The sequence below is a fragment of the Oryctolagus cuniculus genome, chromosome 18, assembly GCF_051225735.1.
Source record: "Oryctolagus cuniculus isolate XC-2025 breed Fujian yellow rabbit chromosome 18, ASM5122573v1, whole genome shotgun sequence".
NCBI lineage: Eukaryota > Metazoa > Chordata > Mammalia > Lagomorpha > Leporidae > Oryctolagus > Oryctolagus cuniculus.
Window position 1 is genome coordinate 62224868 of NC_142884.1, and position 18544 is coordinate 62243411.

At 53.9% G+C, this 18544-nt stretch overlaps 1 protein-coding gene across 1 annotated transcript in view; it reads left to right on the top strand.

Moving 5' to 3' along the window:
- The window catches only part of TANGO6 (transport and golgi organization 6 homolog), a 203248-nt gene extending 186906 nt beyond the window's left edge, over positions 1-16342 (top strand). The window contains exon 18 of the mRNA XM_070062636.2: positions 15670-16342. Coding sequence (XP_069918737.2) covers positions 15670-15846 — 177 coding nt within the window. The 3' untranslated portion in view covers positions 15847-16342. The remainder of the gene's footprint in view (positions 1-15669) is intronic.
- Positions 16343-18544: the final 2202 nt, after the last annotated feature.

Sequence of the window (18544 nt, forward strand, 5' to 3'; positions counted from 1 at the left end):
TGGTTAAGGTGCCTGCTTCCCACACTGGAGGGCCTGAGTTCGATGCCACCTCTGGCTCCTGACTCCAGCTTCCTGCTGACGCAGACCCAGGGAGACAGAGGTGCTGCCTGGAGGAACTGGGTTCCTGCCACCCACAAGGGAGACCTGGAGTGAGTTTCCAGAACGTGGCTTCAGCCTGGCCTAGACCTATCCATTGTGGGCATTCAGAGTGGATCAGTGGATGAGAGCACTCAGCTTCTCTGCCTCTCAAGTTTAAAAAAAAAATTAAGATAAGTTTATTTTGGTGCAAAAAAATGTTTTGCAATTCATGCATAGTTTCTTCATAATATGTACTTTCCTGATATTTTAAAACATTTTGTGATTTATTTATTTTGAGAAGCAGAGAGACAGAGACAGATAGACAGCTTGTATACTCTGGTTCACTCCCCAAATGCCCACAATGGCCTGTGCTGGGCTGGGGTTAACACTGGGAGCCGGGAACTCGATCCAGATCTCTCATGTGGGAACCCAGTTACTTGAGCCATCACCGCTGCCTCCCAGGAGACACTAGTAGGAAGCTGGGGGCAGGAGCTGGGGCTGGGTGTCTTCACCTGTAGACCAAATTCCTGCTCCTCCCTTTAGAAGCCTTGTGACTGTGGGCTGGGGGTTGTATACAGCAAGTTAAGCTGCCACTTAACACCAACATTCCATATCAATTCAGCGAGTCCTGTTCCGTCACTTCCAACCCACTATGGGAGTCAGCAGAAGATGGCCCGAGTACTTGTGTTCCTGCCACCCATCTGGGAGGCACGGGAGGAGTTCCAGGCTCCTGGGTATGGCCTAGGCCAGCTCCAGCAGTTGTGGGCATTTGGGGAATAAACCAGTGATGGAAAGTCTTTCTTTCTCTTCCAACCCACACTCTGTGTGTCACTCTGCCTTTCAAATAAATAACTTTTTTAAAAAATCCACAAACTTTTTGAAGATCCCTGGTATACCTGAGAGCCTCACATGAATTAATTTGTTTACGCTTTATAATAATCCCACTTAGGTCTGATCCATAGCCCCATTTTAAACATGAAGAAACAAAGTAGACAAGTAACCCATCCAATGGCTGCGAAGTGGCAGAGCAGTGGATGAACCCAGCAGGGTGGACCCAGGACTCCCTGCACCACTGTGTCCCTGTGGTCTGAAGGGCTCAGAAATGGCATCACCTGGACATTCCTGCAAAGCTCATGGCTCGGAGGAGGCTGCCTCAGGCCCTGGAAACTGGGATATCCAAAAGCCTCCTTACTGTAGATATTTACAGCTTGCCCAGGAGATGGTGGGACAGGAAAGGCAGAATGTGTGGGCTAGCCTCGGACTCTGGTGCCCTGACCTCCCAGGACCCGCTGGTTGGCCCTGTTCAGAGAGTAGACAGGAGACAACCTGGCTTCTCCTCCCCGTGTTCCACCATCTGGTCCAAAGCACAACCCAGCCACTTCACGACACACACACGGAACGGGGAAAGCAGAGAGCAGAGGAAACCGCAGACGAGCTGCCGTGAGGGCCGCCACGTGGGGAACCAGAGTCTTGGGCCTTTTTCTCCTACCCTGCAGCCTGATTTGGGAGCTGCTTCTTCCTTGAAGTGTGGCTGTGCTGCTGGTCAGATGGGTCTCTCGGTACAAAGCCCATTCATCTCTGTTCCATCTTCTGAAAAGGAGGAGTTTTTTATGTTTTGTTCATTTTAGAGACAGAGAGAGCTCCCGTTTGCTGGTTCATTCCCCAGATATTCACAGTGACTGGTGTGTGTGAAGGGTGGGTGCAGGACCAGGGCTGAAGCCAGGAGCCAGGAACTTAATGTAGGTCTCCCCTATGGAACCCAACTGCTTGAGCAATGGCCACGGCCTCCCAGGCCTGCACTAGCAGGAAGCTGGAATCAGGAATCAAACACCGGTACTCCCGTGTGGGACGTGGCAATCTTATTTTTTTTTTAACAGTTTATTCACAAGGCTTTGCATTTACAGGTTCCTTGACAACCTTTTTATTTATTCATTAGATTTATTTATTTGAGAGACAGAGTTGCAGACAGAGAAAGAGGGAGAGACAGAGAGAGAGTTCTTCGATCCACTGGTTCACTCCCCAAATGGCCGCAACAGCCAGAGCTGGACTGATCCAAAGCCAGGAGCTTCTTCTGGGTCTCCCATGTGGGTGCAGGGGCCCAAACACCTGGGCCATCTTCTACTGCTTTCCCAGGCCATTAGCAGGGAGCTGGATTGGAAGTGGAGCAGCCGGGACATGAACCGGCGCCCTTATGGGATGCCAGCGCTGCAGGTGGAGGCTTAGCCTACTAGTGCACCACAGCGCCGGCCCTGGGATGTGGCAGCCTTACCCCCTAGGCCACGTGCCTGCTCCCAGAGTGAGGCGTTCTGATGAGGCGCACCCTGCCTGTTGTGATGAGAGTGGTCCAGGCTGCTCCTCTGGGGTCTGTCCCAGCTCATCACTCATTGCTCTGAGTACATCGGTGCCAAATAAATTCACATCCTCTGAAGTCCTGTGCTCGGGAACAACACAGCCAACGTTTCGTGGGGGCTCTTCCATGCGCAAGCTCCCTGGGGCCTCCCGCTAGCTCTGTGACATAAACATGCTCATCTAGCCCATGGGCAGATAAGAAGAGTGAGTCCCGCAAGTCCGCATTGGCTCACAGCTCACGGCCAGTGGGAGGCACAACCCAGGGCAAACCGGGGCTGTCTCAGAAGGAGCTGATTTGAACTGGCCTGAGAGTGACCTTGAGGAAGAGGTGAACATGCGACACACAGATATTCCTAGGAATGCTGCTTCCTTGTATTTAAACTATCTTGTATTTAAAAAATAAAATAAGAGGTGGAAAGAGAGACAGGGAGAGAGAACAGACGCAGAAAGAGATCCTCCATCTGCTGGTTCACTCTGCATGTCCGGAACAGATGAGGCTGAGCCAGGTCAAATCCAGAAGCAGTAAACTCGATCCGGGTCTCCAACACGGTGGTAGGCACCCAAGTCCTTGGGCCATCACCAGCTGCCTTCCAGGGTGAGCATTAATAGGCAGCTGGTGTTGGAAGCAGAGCTAGGACTGAAACACAGGTGCTTTGACAAGGGATGCAGGCGTCCCCTGGCCTCTCAGCCTCTCCACCGAATGCCCGCCCCCTTCTACGTCTTAGCTCTACCAGGTTGTACACTTTCGGGATGGGAAGGGGACCGTAGCTGGAAAGATGTTTGTGGAATGCACATCTGCCCACGTCCAATCCCCAGCTCCTCTGTCTTCAAGGGTTCCTGGTGGTCCTAAGATACAGCCCGGACTCCGTCCTTCACAGGCTGCACGTCCCCTCCTGAGGCCCCGAGAAGGCCATGGCGGCGCCCGAACAGCCCTCTGCCCTCTGTCATGCCCCATGCCATGCCCCATGCCGTCTCTCAGGCCCCAGAAGCCTCCGGCCCCCTCCTGTCCTTCTGATGGCTTTTTTTGTTTTGAAGATTTATTTTATTTATTATTTGAAAGACAGAGTTACAGAGAGAGGTAGAGGTGAAGAGAGAGGTCTTCCATCCACTGGTTCACTCTCCAGATGGCCGCAACAGCTGGAGCTGGACTGATCTAAAGCCAGGAGCTTCTTCCACGTGGGTGCAGGGGCCCAAGGACTTGGGCCATCCTCTACTGCTATCCCAGGCCGTAGCAGAGAGCTGGATGGGAAGTGGAGCAGCCGGGACTGGAATCAGCATCCATATGGGGTGCTGGCACTGCAGGCCAGGGCTTTAACCCACTGCGCCACAGCGCTGGGCCCTGATGAGCTTTTCTTTTTCTTTATGATGCCACACTCTTTGTGAGAAGTCTTTCCTGTCCTCGCAGGTAACCTTAGTCCCTGCTCCTGCAGGCTCTGCCTTCACCCAGGACTAGGGAAGACAGCAGAGCGATCTGCTCACCTGTCTGGGATCGGCAGAAAGCCAAGTGCCCTGAGCACTCCTCCCGCAGACCTCACACACGGCCCCTTTGTGAAGGGAGCAGAGATGCATGAAGTCACTTCCCTGAGACTCACGGAACCCGGCTCTCGAGCTTCTTGGTACCTGTCTGTGCACTAAGCAGGCTTCTTAGGTCTCAAACTGGAAAGTCTGGGACTTCCAAAGGCTCCGGGTGTTTAGCTTTCCCAAGAGCTGAAGCTGTCTGAACAAGTTCCCTTAAGGAGGAAATGTTGCCTCCCTCGCTTGGAAACGCCTGGAGGGTTTTTGTTGTAGTTGGGTTGTAGACAGGCTGTCCCCACTTCACTGGGGCAGGGAGTCCTGAGGCAGTGACAGATGAAGATGACGGGCAGCCAACCAGTCTCCGTCTGCATTTCAGAGCTGGGCTTGCCTTGCCCCTACCCCACCGTGTGTGTGTGTGTGTGTGTGTTTAAAATTTTTAGCGTATTTCCCTTAATTCCTCCCATCTGGGCAGAGTTTCTACCTTTATGCCAGCTGCCCTGGCAACAGAGTCAGCCTCGTTTATTTTCTCCTTTCATTCTCCTACCAGGCGTGTCAGCAGCTAGTGACTTTCTCTGTCTTCAGTTCAGGAAATACTCACATATGCACATTTAAGAACAAATATAGTAATTTGGGGTAAAGATGCAGTCTTATTTTGTGAATCAGAGTTATTTTCAAGTTACTTAATCACATTTTTAGAAAGATTTATTTATTTCAAAGGCAGAGTAACACAGAGAGGAGAGAGATCTTTCATCTGCTGGTCCACTCCCCAAATGACTATAACAGCCAGGGCCGGGCCAGGCCAAAGCCCAGAGCCAGGAACTCCATCCTTGTCTCCCACGTGGGTGGAAGGGACCCAGGTACTTGGGTCATCATCTGCTGCCTTGCCAGGCACGTTAGCAGAAGGCAGATAGGAAGTGGAGTAGCCAGGACTCAAATCAGCACTCCAGTATGGGATGCCGGCATTGAAGACAGCAGCCTAATACACTGTACCACAATGCTGGCCTCCCAGAACTAGACCACCATCCTTTCTCCTTTCTGGAAGATAAAAAACCTCATTGTTGACAATTAAGAAAAGTCCAAGAGAAAAAATAGATTATGTCCAAATTATGTCAGCCTTCTGATTGACGCTTAGATTTTCATAGGCAAAGTCATGGCAGTGACCTCTGCTTTTGAAACCACGGCGTGCTGCCGCTTACTGAGTCTCCTGGATGGGGTTTTCATAACGTCCTGCTCTACTGCATCCGGGGTACTGGTGGATTGGTAGAGTTTCTTGGCAGGCATGTTATTATTGGGTTCTTAGAATTACCTGGGAAGCATATTTTTTTAATAGCCTGAGTGCTAACCCTTAGTGCTCGGTGTAAGGTGAGACCCAAGCATTTTAAGAGCTCTTCAGGGGATTCTCATGAGAAGTGGGGATGGGAAACCTTTTCCTGCCAAGGGCCATTGGGGAATTTAGAACATCATTTGTAGGCTATACAGAATTATCAACTTAAAAATTAGCCTGCTATAGATTTATCGAATTTTCAGTCCTGACCTGGTCGCCTTGGCCGGGCCACACCAGGTGATTTCGCAAGCCTTCTGCAGTCTGCAGGCCGGATGTTCCCCACTCCTGACAGACGGAATCTTTCACATGCAGTATATACACTCTGGGCAGTGTAGCCATACTTTTTATGTTGTTGTTGTTAAACTTTTTTAGGATTTATTTTCATTTTCTTTGAAAGGCAGAGAGTTAGTAAGAGATCTTCCATCCACTGGTTCACTCCTCAAGTGCGTACAATAGTCAGGGCTGGGCCAGGCCAAAGCCAGGAGCCAGGAACTCCATCCAGGCCACCCATGTGGGTGGCAGGACCCAGGCACTCAGCTATCACCTGCTGGTTCCCAGGGTGCACCAGCAGGAAGCTGGATCAGAACCGGAAGAGCCAGGACCTGTGCCAGCCACTCTGAGTTCTAAGCATCCCATATCCTAAGTGGGGTCTTACCTGCTGCACCAAGCACCCACCCCAGCCCTACATTCTAGTGGGAGTGGAATGCTTTCTCCAGTCTGGTCCGTGCCACGTGACTGTCAGCATGTGACGCCAGCCCCAACAGAGCCTCTGAGGTGTCAGTGGCTCTGCTTCTCTCTGTCCTTTGCTCTAACCCTATAACCTTACATTGCTGACACATCTTGCAGAGAGCATTGGATTCCACTCAGCAAATGCCCTATGGCCTGTAGCCAGCATTTCCTTTACCCGCAGTGCCACAGCCAACTCAAGCTAGACCTGAGACTGTGTGATCCAGGTACGCCAGGGGTCATTCAGGTTGCCCCAAATCAAAGTGGCAGCTTCCAAAGAAAACCCAGACCCTGGAGTCAGCCAGCCTTTCCTTACTAGCCAGCTACATGCAAACAACCGACTGTGCCAGAGAAGGATCAGTTCTCTCCACGGGGGCCATGCATTTGGTGCAGGTGTTAAGTAGCTGCTTGGGACAACTGCATCCCACGTCAGAGGGTCTGGGTGTGAGTCCCAGCTCTGCCCCTGATTCCAATTCCCTGCTAATGCACACTCCAGGAGGCAGCAGGATATGTGATGGCTCAGGTGTGTGGGTCCCTGCCATGCACGTGGCAGACCTGGATTGAGTCCCAAGTGCCTGGCCCCGCCCTGGCCCAGGTTCAGCCACTGGGAAATTTGGGGAGTGAACGAGCCGATCAAAGATTAATTCTCTCTCTCTCTCTCTCTTTCTTTTATTTCAAAAAAAAAAGTAATAATTTTCAAAACTTGTCTCCACGGTCTCCTCCTGCCTGTCAGATTTCCCAGCCGAAGCTGTGTTTAAGAGCAAGGGCTACACAGGTGGGCTAGACAGGCACAGGTTTCAGCTCCGGCTGTGTCCTTGGACAAATTCCAGGACCTCTTGACCCCCTCCCCGTTCGTGAGCCAGGGCTGCTTCTCCCTCCCCGACAGGATGAAGCGGGGTAGTGTGTGCAGAGGGCTGAGCACAGGGCTGAACATGCGGGGGACACTGAACAAGTGGGAGTGATGAGCCAGTTTCCGGGGCTGTCCCTTCCCACGTGGGAGGCCTCAAGGGCAGAAAGGAAACAGGACGTGCCACCCTCGGCAGGTGCCAGTCTGCGTGGAGGTCCTCGGGGGCTGGGGCCAGCGAAGGCTGTGGTCAGGATCACTTGCCAAGACAGTGCCCACAGCTTCCTCTCCACAAGCAGCAGCCTCTGCACACGTGCTGCCCTGTCCCCGCCACCGCCTTTGTTCCATTGCAGTGCCTGTGGGGGTGCGGGAGAGCTGCTGCCTTCTTGTCTGCTATTTAAAGGCATGGTGCAAAATGCCTCCACTGCTGCTCACGGCAACTGCTGCTCCTGTCTCAGCCACTGCAAGCTGTACGGTCTCTGAGCCCTCGCAGCCTCAGCCTGGGCAGCCAGGGGAAGTGCCACGCCCCGACCAGGGGTCAGCTGTCAACTACAGTTTGGGTCCTGGTAAGTGTCTGTGTGCCTGTGGCATTCTTGGCACTTGACTGGTTAAAAGCCTCCCCCTCCCTGTCCCCTTATCCTCCAGGGAAAATCAGACCTGGTCGCTCCCTCCCTTGTCTGATGGCCAGACACAATCCAGTAGGGGAACAATGCCATTTATCTCTGGGCCTGGCAGAGAGAAAGAACTTTGAAAATAAAAGGCTCCTGCAAAGCTCCGTAACCTCTGGATGATGATGATGCCACCCTGAACTTGAAGTTCTATCTGGTAGGCGCAGAGAGAAACCCTCGGATGTCAGGAATCCTGCCTGTGCCGACTCCCCCAATGCTTTCCGCGAGGTGTCTCCAAAGCCTGCCCTTTCTGTCCAGTCGGCCCTCGTGTCTGCATTCACAGCCCCACCGAGCTGCCGCTTTGGGTTCCCTCGGCAGTGCGTGGTGCTCCCCTTCCAGCCAGGAGCTCGCTGAACCAGGCCCCGATTGGCCACCTCCTCCTGCTGCCCAGTTTGTACGTTTGAGGGGCCATCCGGCTCGCAGGCCTGAGTCCGGCTCCTTTCTGCTTGCCCAGCAGAATCCTCCCTGTGCTCTCCGTCCTGCACAGTAGCACAGCCCTAGTGCCCTGAACGCCCCTGCCACCATCTGACCCACACCGGCCCCAGCTCTGCATTAAATCTAGTCTCCCCTCTCCGATGACATTTTTTTTGGCTTCTCTGTCCTTTGTTCTCAGAGCTATGCCTCCCCCCTCCTCCACCCCCCATTTTCTTAGCTCCTTGATGCTAAACTGTTTCCTCAACGTGGTGGTGATAATAACTGTCCTCTGACTGATCTGTCGCTTTGCTTATGATAGCAAAATACTCGCACACACAGGATCTCTTCTGATCCCCACAACACCGGGAAGGGAGGCGGCGCACTGCTCCCGCTCCCCTCCGCCTAGCGGGAAAGTAATAACTGCTTTGAGCGGCAGAACAATGGCCCCAGCCTCGGGCAGCCAGGGCCTGTGTGCCCGGGTTTGTGTGACCCTGGGCAGATGGGGGATGATGCTGGCACCTCTCTCATCAGGTTTTTGGGAAGATACACTGAGTTCACGTAGATGAAGCGTCTAGCACCGTACCTGGCACGTAACATGCTGTGCTAGGAATGAGCTGTCATCATTATTCCTGCCCTCATTCCTCAGAGAACCTCTTCGTGCCACGCTCTGTTCTAGGCCCCGGGGGTAGAACAGTAACACACCCGACACAGCCGCCGCCCTTGCCGAGGGCGGTGTTAGTGGAGGACCCTGACAAACCTCCGATGACTTGGCACCCATCGTGGGCAAGCCCTGGTGCGCTGCGCTGTGTGGACCGCGCTGTTGCAGCAGCCTCAGATGGGGTTGCTGGGGCTCCACGAGGTGAAGTCATTTGCTCAAGACTCCCTCTCACGGAATTGGGAGCGCCAGGACTCTCTACCCGAGTTCCCCTGCCCCTGAACCGTTAGCCGTACGGTGAGACGCCGCCCCTCACCACCAGAACACGCGGTGCGGTCACCTGCGCACCACTGGGGAGGTGTCTGCCGGTGTCTCCTGCTGGTGGTCCTGGGCTCTCTTCCCCCCGAAATGACCTCCTCTGCGCCCGCTCGCTTCCCTCGGCCACAGACTCACACACTGCCTTTGCTGCTTTTTACTAAAAGGGTAAAGACTTCTAAGTGTTCTAAGTTGCAGCCTTCGGACATGCCCCACTCACCAGCAGTCAGAGCCCGTTCTCACACCCTCGGTGAGTTAGGGCAGAACTCCCTTCCCCGGGCAGGAAGATCCTGCCTGGCTGCCTCACTCAGGGCCCGGGAACTCCATCCGGCCTCGCGTCCGACCACGCAGTGCTTTCCCTGCGTACGAGACTTCTGGGGGCCGGCTGCTTCCTGACAGGTCACCCCACACCTCATGCTCCCAACCTGCTTTCCAACAGAACCAGTCCGGTGCTGGGGGCTCCTCCTCTGTGGGGTGCCCGACTAGAGAACCTTCTGTCTGCTGGGATGGTCGCAGCCCAGACTCCTGATCGCTCCCCCGCCTTTCCTGTCCGTGACTGACTCCCCTGTTGCTGTCTCTGGGCCTAGCACTTACTGTTTCTTCACCACAAAGAGGCACAGGTGGCTGATGGGATTGTGAGAATCCGTTTTCCATTTGATCTTCTTTTGCCTCAGCTGTTGATTCTGTGAGAGACGGAATTGCTGAGGAAGTCAGTGTAACGCTAGCATTTACATTGCCATCCTGTTATATGCAGCGGCCCATTTTTCCCCTTAAATTTTTTTTTTGACAGGCAGAGTGGACAGTGAGAGAGAGAGACAGAGAGAAAGGTCTTCCTTTGCCGTTGGTTCACCCTCCAATGGCCACTGTGGCCGGTGCACCGCGCTGATCCGAAGCCAGGAGCCAGGTGCTTCTCCTGGTCTCCCATGGGGTGCAGGGCCCAAGCACTTGGGCCATCCTCCACTGCACTCCCGGGCCACAGCAGAGAGCTGGCCTGGAAGAGGGGCAACCGGGACAGAATCCAGTGTCCCAACCGGGACTAGAACCCGGTGTGCCAGCGCCGCAAGGCGGAAGATTAGCCTAGTGAGCCGCGGCGCCGGCCAGGCCTCTTAAATATTAACAAGTCACCCACCCCAAGTCACAGATGGAAAAGCCTCTGCCTACCTCACGTCTCTAGAGGCCTTGTTTGTGATCACCTTGTGCTGTGTCTGTTGGTCCCACCCTCAAAATCACTGTGAATTGTCAGAGACTTAAAATATTGAAGCAGCTTTTTGGAAACCATAACTGACTGCACTCGTCACAGGATGTCTTTACTAACAGCTTGTTCTAGAGCGGCAGTGTGCCAGGAACCTTTTATTTTCCTTCCTCTGTATACCAGGTCTTGGGGGCTGTGGTCAGATGGCTTTTATAGTCAAATAATCACACAAAAGTAGGGATGTAAAAGAAGAAAGATGCCTGCGACTTATGTCTTTTGATGTGCACTGAAAGACAGAACCACTTCAGGGATGTTCCGGTCAGGCTCACTGAAGGAACTAAGCCTGCTTCCCTGTGTTTCCTTTCACAGCGCACCTGCGTGCCCAAGGCGGTGTCACTGTCACTTTTCAGCAAGCCCTGCCTTCTCTGGGCTGAGTCCACCCCTAAAGACTGCCCTGTCCCCAGAGCATGAGCTCTGTGTATTTCAGGGAACTGGTTCCTGGAGGGAGGGGGCAGGGGAGAGAGAGGGAGCCGGCAGAGTGTGTGTGTGTGTGTGTGTGTGTGTGTGTGTGTGTGTGTGACGCTCTTTCTGCATTCCTTTCACAAAACACCTGAAACTCATCTCCTTCCAAAGAGTTTTCAGACTGGGAATCGGTGTCCTTTAAGATATCCCTGGCTGGTGCAACGGGTTAAGCTGCCACCTGCGACAGCGACATCCCATATGAGCACCACTTGAGTCCCGGCTGTTCCACTTCCCATCCATCTCTCTGCTAATGCACCTGGGGAAGCAGCGGAAAAGGGTCCAAGTGCTTGGGACCCTGCCACCCACGTGGGAGACCCAGGTGGAGTTCCAGGCTCCTGGCTTCGGTCTGGAACCAGCAGATGGAAGCGCACTCTCTCTCTAACTCTGCCTTTCAAATAAATAAATAAATCTTAAGAAAAAAGAAAAGAAAAGAAAGCTATCTGTGGCCTTGGGGCCTCTGATGGTGAAAATGTCTGCGTCCCTCACCTGCTGCCATGAGCGTGAGTGCAGCAAGCTCCCCTCTGGATGGCCCCCCACCCCGCCCCTCCACCTGTCCTTGGCCTTGATGCGGTGGGGGATGAGTGGCAGGTGTGCTGAACTCTTAATGAGAGGTTTCCTCCATGGGATTGCCTGCATCCTGCCCACCACAGAGACTCCTGTGAGTAACTTTACCTTTGAACTCTCCTTGTCTTCAGCCCCTGATCCGAGGGATTTGGTGCCGATCCCTGGCTGGCGGGCAGCTTTGATCCTTGGGGAGTCCAGAGGAAGTCCTGTGATGTGTGGGCTCCCGGAGTTACAGGGATTGGGGAAAGCTGCACCAGGGTGGGTGGGTTGCTGAGTTAGACCCGGTAATTAAGAAGGAGCCTTCTCAACACTGGCTAGCTAAAGGAGGAGATCCGGGTGCTGAGAACAGGAGCTCCGCGCCCAGCAGGTCTGAAGCGGTGTTTGCACAGGCACTGTTGCTTTAAGGCTAAGGCTATGGCTGTGGCGGGTGCGCTGAGGGGGCCATTCCTACCCTCTCCAGGGAAGAACAGAACACCCCAGAGTTCCCCTGTGACAGGTACAGGCTAACTTCACTGTACTTGGAACGTTAGGAGACTCTAGCAAGGAAAAAAAATTCTAAGCTATTTCTGCCTAGATGAAAGACTTCTCCAAAAAGATAACCTTGTGCCAAACACTGGGAGCTCCGGGACGCCTGCCTGTCAGACGCTGGGCTCCCATCCATTGCAGAGGTGGCGGGAGACTTGGCGATATAAGCTGGTCTTGCATAGAAACTGCCTTTCTTTGAGGTGGCCTTGGGGCCAGGGGACTGGGTGCCCTCACGCTGGCTGCTGGCACAAGGTGGGGAGAGGCGCGTGCAGCCCCAGTGTCGCCCTTCCTCTGCCCGCCTGCAGATGGCTCCTGTGGGACCCCCGTGCTTGCCTCCCCCAGGCCGTGGTTGGGGGTGGGGGGCATCAGCCATCCTTGGCTGGGCAGCCGCTGCCCTGGCCACACATCGGCCCCTTGGGATGGAGCCTGGCTGAGTAGTCCCCAGGCGGTGGCTGTGGGAGTCAGCACACCGCAGCCCCCAGGGTAGGACTTCTTCTCCCAAAGGCGCATCCTGGAAGGACAGTGGGGACAGGGCCATGGTAAGAGGCAGACAGCTGGCTCTGCGAGAGCCTAGGGGAGAAGCGGGGAGGAGGGAGACGGCAGCCTCGGCAGGGCTGTTCCCAGGGCACGGGTGCCCATTGGGTCACGTGGCACAATCGCGTGGCACGTGGGGCTCAGTGCAAAATTAAAATGTGAATCACTTGTTTAAAAAGGAAGCATCATTACTATTACTAAAATACAGAGTGTTTTCTTTCTTCCATAGTCTTTTTGGTTTTAGGCTTTTTGTTTTCATTTTATATGGAAGACAGAGACAGGGTTCTTCCATTCGCGGGTTCACACTGCGAATGTCTGCAGCAACCAGGAGCCAGGAACTCCATCCAGGTTTCCTGCACAGTGTCAGGAACCCAAACACTTGAGCCATCACTGCTGCCCCCCAGAATCTGCCTTTTTTGGAGATTGGAGTCAGGAACCACACCAGGGCATGGAGCCCAAGCACCTGACATGGGATGCCGGTATCTTAATCAGAATCTTCATTGCTAGGCCAAACACCTGCCCCTGTTCTGCTTCTTGAAACATAACACGTTAATCTACTGATGCTCTACCTTTGAGTTACTGATAAATAGAAAGGGCTGACAGGAACAAGAGCTGAAGCTGGGGACAGGTGTCATGGCACAGTGGGTTAAGCCACCACTTGGGATGCCTGCATCCTATATTGGAGAGCCTGATTCAAGTCCTGGCTACTCTGGCTCAATCCAGCTTCCTGCCAGTGCGTGTGCTGATATGTGGGTCTCTACCACCCACGTGGGAAACCTGAACTTAGTTGCGAGCTCCTGGCTTTGATCCCTGTCCAGCTTCAGCTGTTGAGGGCATCTGGTGGTGATGCCAGTGAGTAGAAACTCTCTCCATGTCTGTCAAGTGAGTTATTTTTACATATGCCAATTACACAAAGATTTCCAAAATCTTCTTGGAAGTGAAGAGGAAGTATCGTGGCACATAGGAATGTAGAATATAATTTGTGCTTAAAAAGGAGAAGGAAAAGCAATGTGTATGTGTGTGTGTGCTTGTAAGCACTGGGCTGTTCCTCATGAGAATGACATCCGGGGGCGACGCTGGGCACAGAGGTCAGGATGCCTCTTGGGACACATACAGCCCATAGCAGATGTTGGAGTGCCTGGGTTCAAGTCCCGGCTCTGCTTCCAATTCCAGCTTCTTGCTAATGTGTACCCTGGAGGCAGCAAGTGATGGCCCAAGTGCTTGGATCCCTGCCACCTAACATAGGAGTTGCCAGTTCCTGACTTCAGCCTAGCCCAACCCTGCCTATGGGTGTGCATTTGAGGAGTGAACCAGTAGATGGAAGATCTCTGTCTGGCAAAAAAGAACAAAAGAGAGAGAGAGAAAGGTGGGGAGGGAGGGAGGGAGGAGAAGAGAGGGAGAGAGAGAAAGGGAGAGAGAGAGAAAGAAAGGAAGAGAGAAAGAAAATTAATTAAAAAGAAAGAGTGTTCTCTGAGAAACTGATTCTGGGTGCCATACTTTTTTTTTTTTTTTTTTTTTTTTTTTGAAAGGCAGAGAGACAAAGTGCCCAGAAAGTCTACCCGAGTCTCTGTGGATGGCGCTTGAGCCGTCATCTGCTGCTACACAAGATGCATTAGCAGGAGAATGGATCAGAAGCAGAGGGCTGGAACGGGAGCCAGCAGTCTTATACGGGCGCAGCTGTCCCAGATGGTGGCTGAACCCACTGCACCGCAATGCCTGCCTGTAATTATTACTGTTTAAGTGATGCGTAGTGATTACACACACTTATGGGGTATAATGTGGCATTTTACTACATTGTATAATGTGTAACAACCAGGTCAGGGTAATTGGCATAACTATCCTATCTGTCGCCTCAGACATGGTTATTTCTTTGTGTTGGGGACCTCAAACATCTTCTCGGGGTGCTATTTAGAAACACTCAGTATCTCTGTCAGCACAGGTCTCTTCCAGTGCTGTGGGACACTGGGGGTTGTTCCTGCTTTCTGTCTGCACCCCAGACCCTACCACTCTCACCATCCCACCTCCCTGATCCTTCCCAGGCCGGCTAACCACTGTTCTATTCGCTTCTTCTCTAAGATCAACCTATTAACTTTCACGGATGAGAGTACTCCAAAGTTTATAGAAAATGGAATTAAAATGAATTGCATTAAAATGGAATTAGAAGTGCTGGGCCCAGTCAAAGCCAGGAGCCTGGAACTCCATCTGGGTCTCCAATGCCAGTCCCATTAAAAAAAAAAAAATAGTGTATTTATTTGAAAGGCAGAGTGACAGAAGGAGAGACACAGAGAGAGACTAAGAGATCTTCCATCCACTGGTTCAGTCATCAAATGCCTGCAGCAGCCAGGGCCGAGCCAGGCTGAAGCCCGGAGCCAGGACGTCCATGCAAGCCGCCAGTGGGTAGCAGGAGCTCAAGTACTTGGGCCTTCCTCTGCTGCCTCCAAGGCGTGTTGGCGGGGAGCTGGTTCGGAGGCAGAGCAGCCAGGACTTGAACCAGCGTTCAGATATGGGAGGCTGGTGTTGCGGGCGGCAGCTTAACCTGCTGCTGCACAACACCGGTGCCCAGTGTTTGTCGTCCTGCGCCGGAGTCACCTCTCTTAACACAGTGTCCTGCAGTTCCAGCCACGCTGCTGTAAGTGGCAGGAGTCCACGCTTCCTGGTGGCTGCCTAGTATCCCGCTGTGTGTGTGTAACAGGGTTCCCTCGGCCGCCCGGGGACGCGCAGTTGATTCGGCAGTTGTGAAGAGTGTGGACGTGAAATGCGGTTGCAGGTGTAAAATCTGTTTCTTGCCAGCAGTCCTGGCTCCCAAGCCAGGGGGCTTTTCTAGGGAGCAGCGCTTCTGGGCGAGCTTCTGGCATCTCGCCCGGCCCCTCCGAGGTCCTGAGATTGGAGGGAGCGCTCACTCCTTCAGATGGTGGGGGGCAGGCATGGAAACGCAGGCGGGGGTGGGGGGGGTGCTCCGAGCAGCGGCTGGGGGAAGAAAGAGCGTCCTCTGGGGTGTCACAGGGCCCAGGCCTGGTGTGTGGGTGTCGCGAGGCTGTGGTGGGGGTCCAGGGAGGAAGCTGCTAGCAAGTGGTTGGTTTGGGAACCACCAGGTCTGGGCAGGTTTGCCTGCGTGTGGTGCCGAGTCCCTGCCATGCTTTGAAGGACAGGGACCGGGAGCCAAGCGCAGCAGCAGCCCCAGAGGCTAGGTAGTGCGGCAGCAGGGATGAGCAAGCGGCACAGAGAGCCTCCCTCGGGTCCAGGGCTGCGGCCACCGCCACCTTCTCCCGCCTCAGAGCGCCTTGTCTTCCTAAGGGAACGCTTGGGGCCTCCTCCCGGAACTCCTGGGTCGGGGGCTCTGCACACAGGCACTGACGACCCCGCCTACGCTTGGGGCCTCCTCCCGGAACTCCTGGGTCAGGGGCTCTGCACACAGGCACTGACGACCCCGCCTCTCTCACGCAGGTGCTGAGGGACGTCCTCAAGGACCTCTACCAGCTGCTGAAGCACGTGGTGCGCGCAGAGCCCGATGACGTGGCCAAGCTGCACGCCCAGCTGGCCCTGGAGGAGCTGGACGAGATCATGAGGAACTTCCTGTTCCCCCCACAGAAGCTGGAGAAGAAGATCGTGGTCCTGCCCTAGGCCCAGCGCAGGGCACATGGGGGAGGGAAGGCCCCTCCCCGCGCATCTTCCAGCAGGTGGTCCTGCTGTGGCTGACGCTGGAGGTGGCTTTGTGATGCTGGTCACGTGGGTCTCCAAGTGACCTCATGCATCTACGTCGCCATCCTGCTTCCAGCCCGAAGCCCGTGCAGTTAGAAGATAAAAGGGGACAGACCTCTTCCATCTGCACATCTGTCCCTGTCCTGTAGCGTTCAGAGAGAGAGGGCCTCTGGTGGGAGCTGGCTGGTGGGCGTGTGCTCTGACCTGACTGGCGGCGTTTGATGAGTGGGCTCTCCCTCCGTGGCCACCCACACAGCCTGCACGCCGCACTGCTCCGTGCCGAGATTGTCCTTCCTGTGCTGTGGGCACTGGCGGAGCCAGGCATCCCAGACTGGGGAGAGCAGACGGAGGTGGGGAGGAGAGGGGAACGGTCACCAGAACGTGCAAAACGGAATAAAGGGATCCTGGCTGGAAAGAACCCGAGCTCTGAATCTGGTCTTCTGGCATGGAGATGGACAGCCATGGAGGTGAGGAGGCTTGGGCCCAGCCGGGTGGGTCTCCCCAGAAGGCTAAGCCCTGTATTTGTCCTTCTGGGCTCTGGTCTTTTGCTCCCTCTGCAACTCCTGTGTGCTCGGAGTGCTCTCTTCCTCTCCATGAGAAAGATGGATGTCCAGGCGATGGGTCAGACTGCCAAGGGTTTGCATTACCAGTGGGCTGATGCCACTGATTCATGGACGCAGCACTATTTGAAAGGCTAAACAAGAGAAAGGGAGAGAGAGAGATCTTCCATCCACTGGCTCATTCCCCAAATGCCCACATCAGCCAGGGCTGGGCCAGGCTGAAGTCAGGAGCCAGGAACTCACTCTGAGTCTCCCCGCTGGGCGGCAGGGACCCAAGTACTTGAGCCGTCACCTGCTGCTCCCAGGGTGTGCATTTGCAGGAAGGTGGAATTGGAAGCACATCTGGGACTTGAACCCAAGCTGTCTGGTGTGGGATACAGGCATCCCAAGCGTTGTCTGAACTGCTGCCTCAAATGCCTACCACTGTAAATCACCTCTTCTTTATTTTATTTTATTTTAAAAGATTTACTTATATATTTGAGTTACAGACAGAGAGAAGGAGAGACAGAGAGAGAGGTTATCCATCTGATGGTTCACTCCCTAAATGGCCACAACAGTTGGAGCTTGGCTAATCCGGAGCCAGGAGCTAGGAGCTTCCTCCGGGTCTTCCATATGGGTGCAAGGGCTCAAGCACTTGGTCCATCCTCTGCTGCTTTCCCAGGCATATTAGCAGGGAGCTGAATTAGAAGTGGAGCAGCCAGGACTCCAGCCAGTGTCTATGTGGGATATCAGACCCGCAGGCACTACCCCACAGTGCCGGCCCCATAAATCACCTCTTATTTGAACAGCGTGATAAATGGCTAAAATCTTCTGTTCTTTATTGATTTTGACAGATTTTGTTTCAGAGAGTGATTTTTTCTTCCTGATTTTGTTACTAATTCAAAGGGAAGGTTCCTGAATGTAACCCTTCTAAATAGGACCAAATTACCAGAATTTTTTAAAAAGATTTATTTACTTATTTGAAAGGCAGAGTTATAGAGAGGAGGAGAGACAGAGAGATCCTCCACCCATTGGTTCACTCCCCCAAATGGCCACAGTGGCTACAGCTGGGCCAAGCCAAAGCCAGGTGCTTCTTTCATGTCTCCCACATGGGTGCAGGGGCCGAATTAATTGTACCAGCCTTTGCTGCTTCCCCAGGGAGCTGGATTAACAGGGAATGAGATCAGGAAGTGGAGCAGCCGGGACTTGAACTGGTGCCCATATGGTTTCCTGATGTTGCATGTGGAAGCTATAACACAACACTGGCCCAATTATTAGGGTTTTTAAAATTACTAGGGGCCGGCACTGTGGTGTAGCAGGTAAAGCCACTGCCTACAGTGCCAGCATCCCATATGGGCACCAGTTCAAGTCCCGGCTGCTCCACTTCCGACCCAGCTCTCTGCTATGGCCTGGGATAGCAGAAGATGGCCCAAGTGCTTGGGGCCCTGCATCTGCATGGAGACCGAGAAGAAGTTCCTGGCTCCTGGCTTAGGATCGGCGCAGCTCTAGCCATTGTGGCCAATTGGGGAGTGAACCAGCAGATAGAAGACCTCTCTTTCTCTCTCTCTCTGCTTCTCCTTCCCTCTCTGTGTAACTCTGACTTTGAATAAATAAATCTTTAAAAAGAAAAAAAGAAATTACTAAATAATTCTTTCAAGGTTCTTGGGAAAGAGCTTGAAAACTGTAAGATGGTAAATCACTAAACTTGCATGTCAGGTGGCACAGAACTCCAAGGGAAGTGACATCGCTGCTTGATGGAGCCCAGGAGCCACGCCCACCTTCTTGCTGCTGGCCCTCCAGGTGCCCTGAAACCACCTCTCCCACGGAGGTTCTCTGGTGCTCACCTTTGACCTCCTCCCTCGTCACTTGGGACGTGACTCCCCCGTGTCACTCACTCGCTCTTTTGCCTGGCCTTGTCCCCCTGCTCTGCCCTCCCTTCCCAGGCCTGCTGCCCGCAGCCCCCTTGGCCCATGGGGGATGGCGTTGCTGCAGGAGACGGGCAGGTCCCAAAACAGCGGCTGCACCAAGCCCCGGCCTCTGCGCGAGCGTCGCCCGCTTGTTCAGGTCGGACTTGCTGCGAG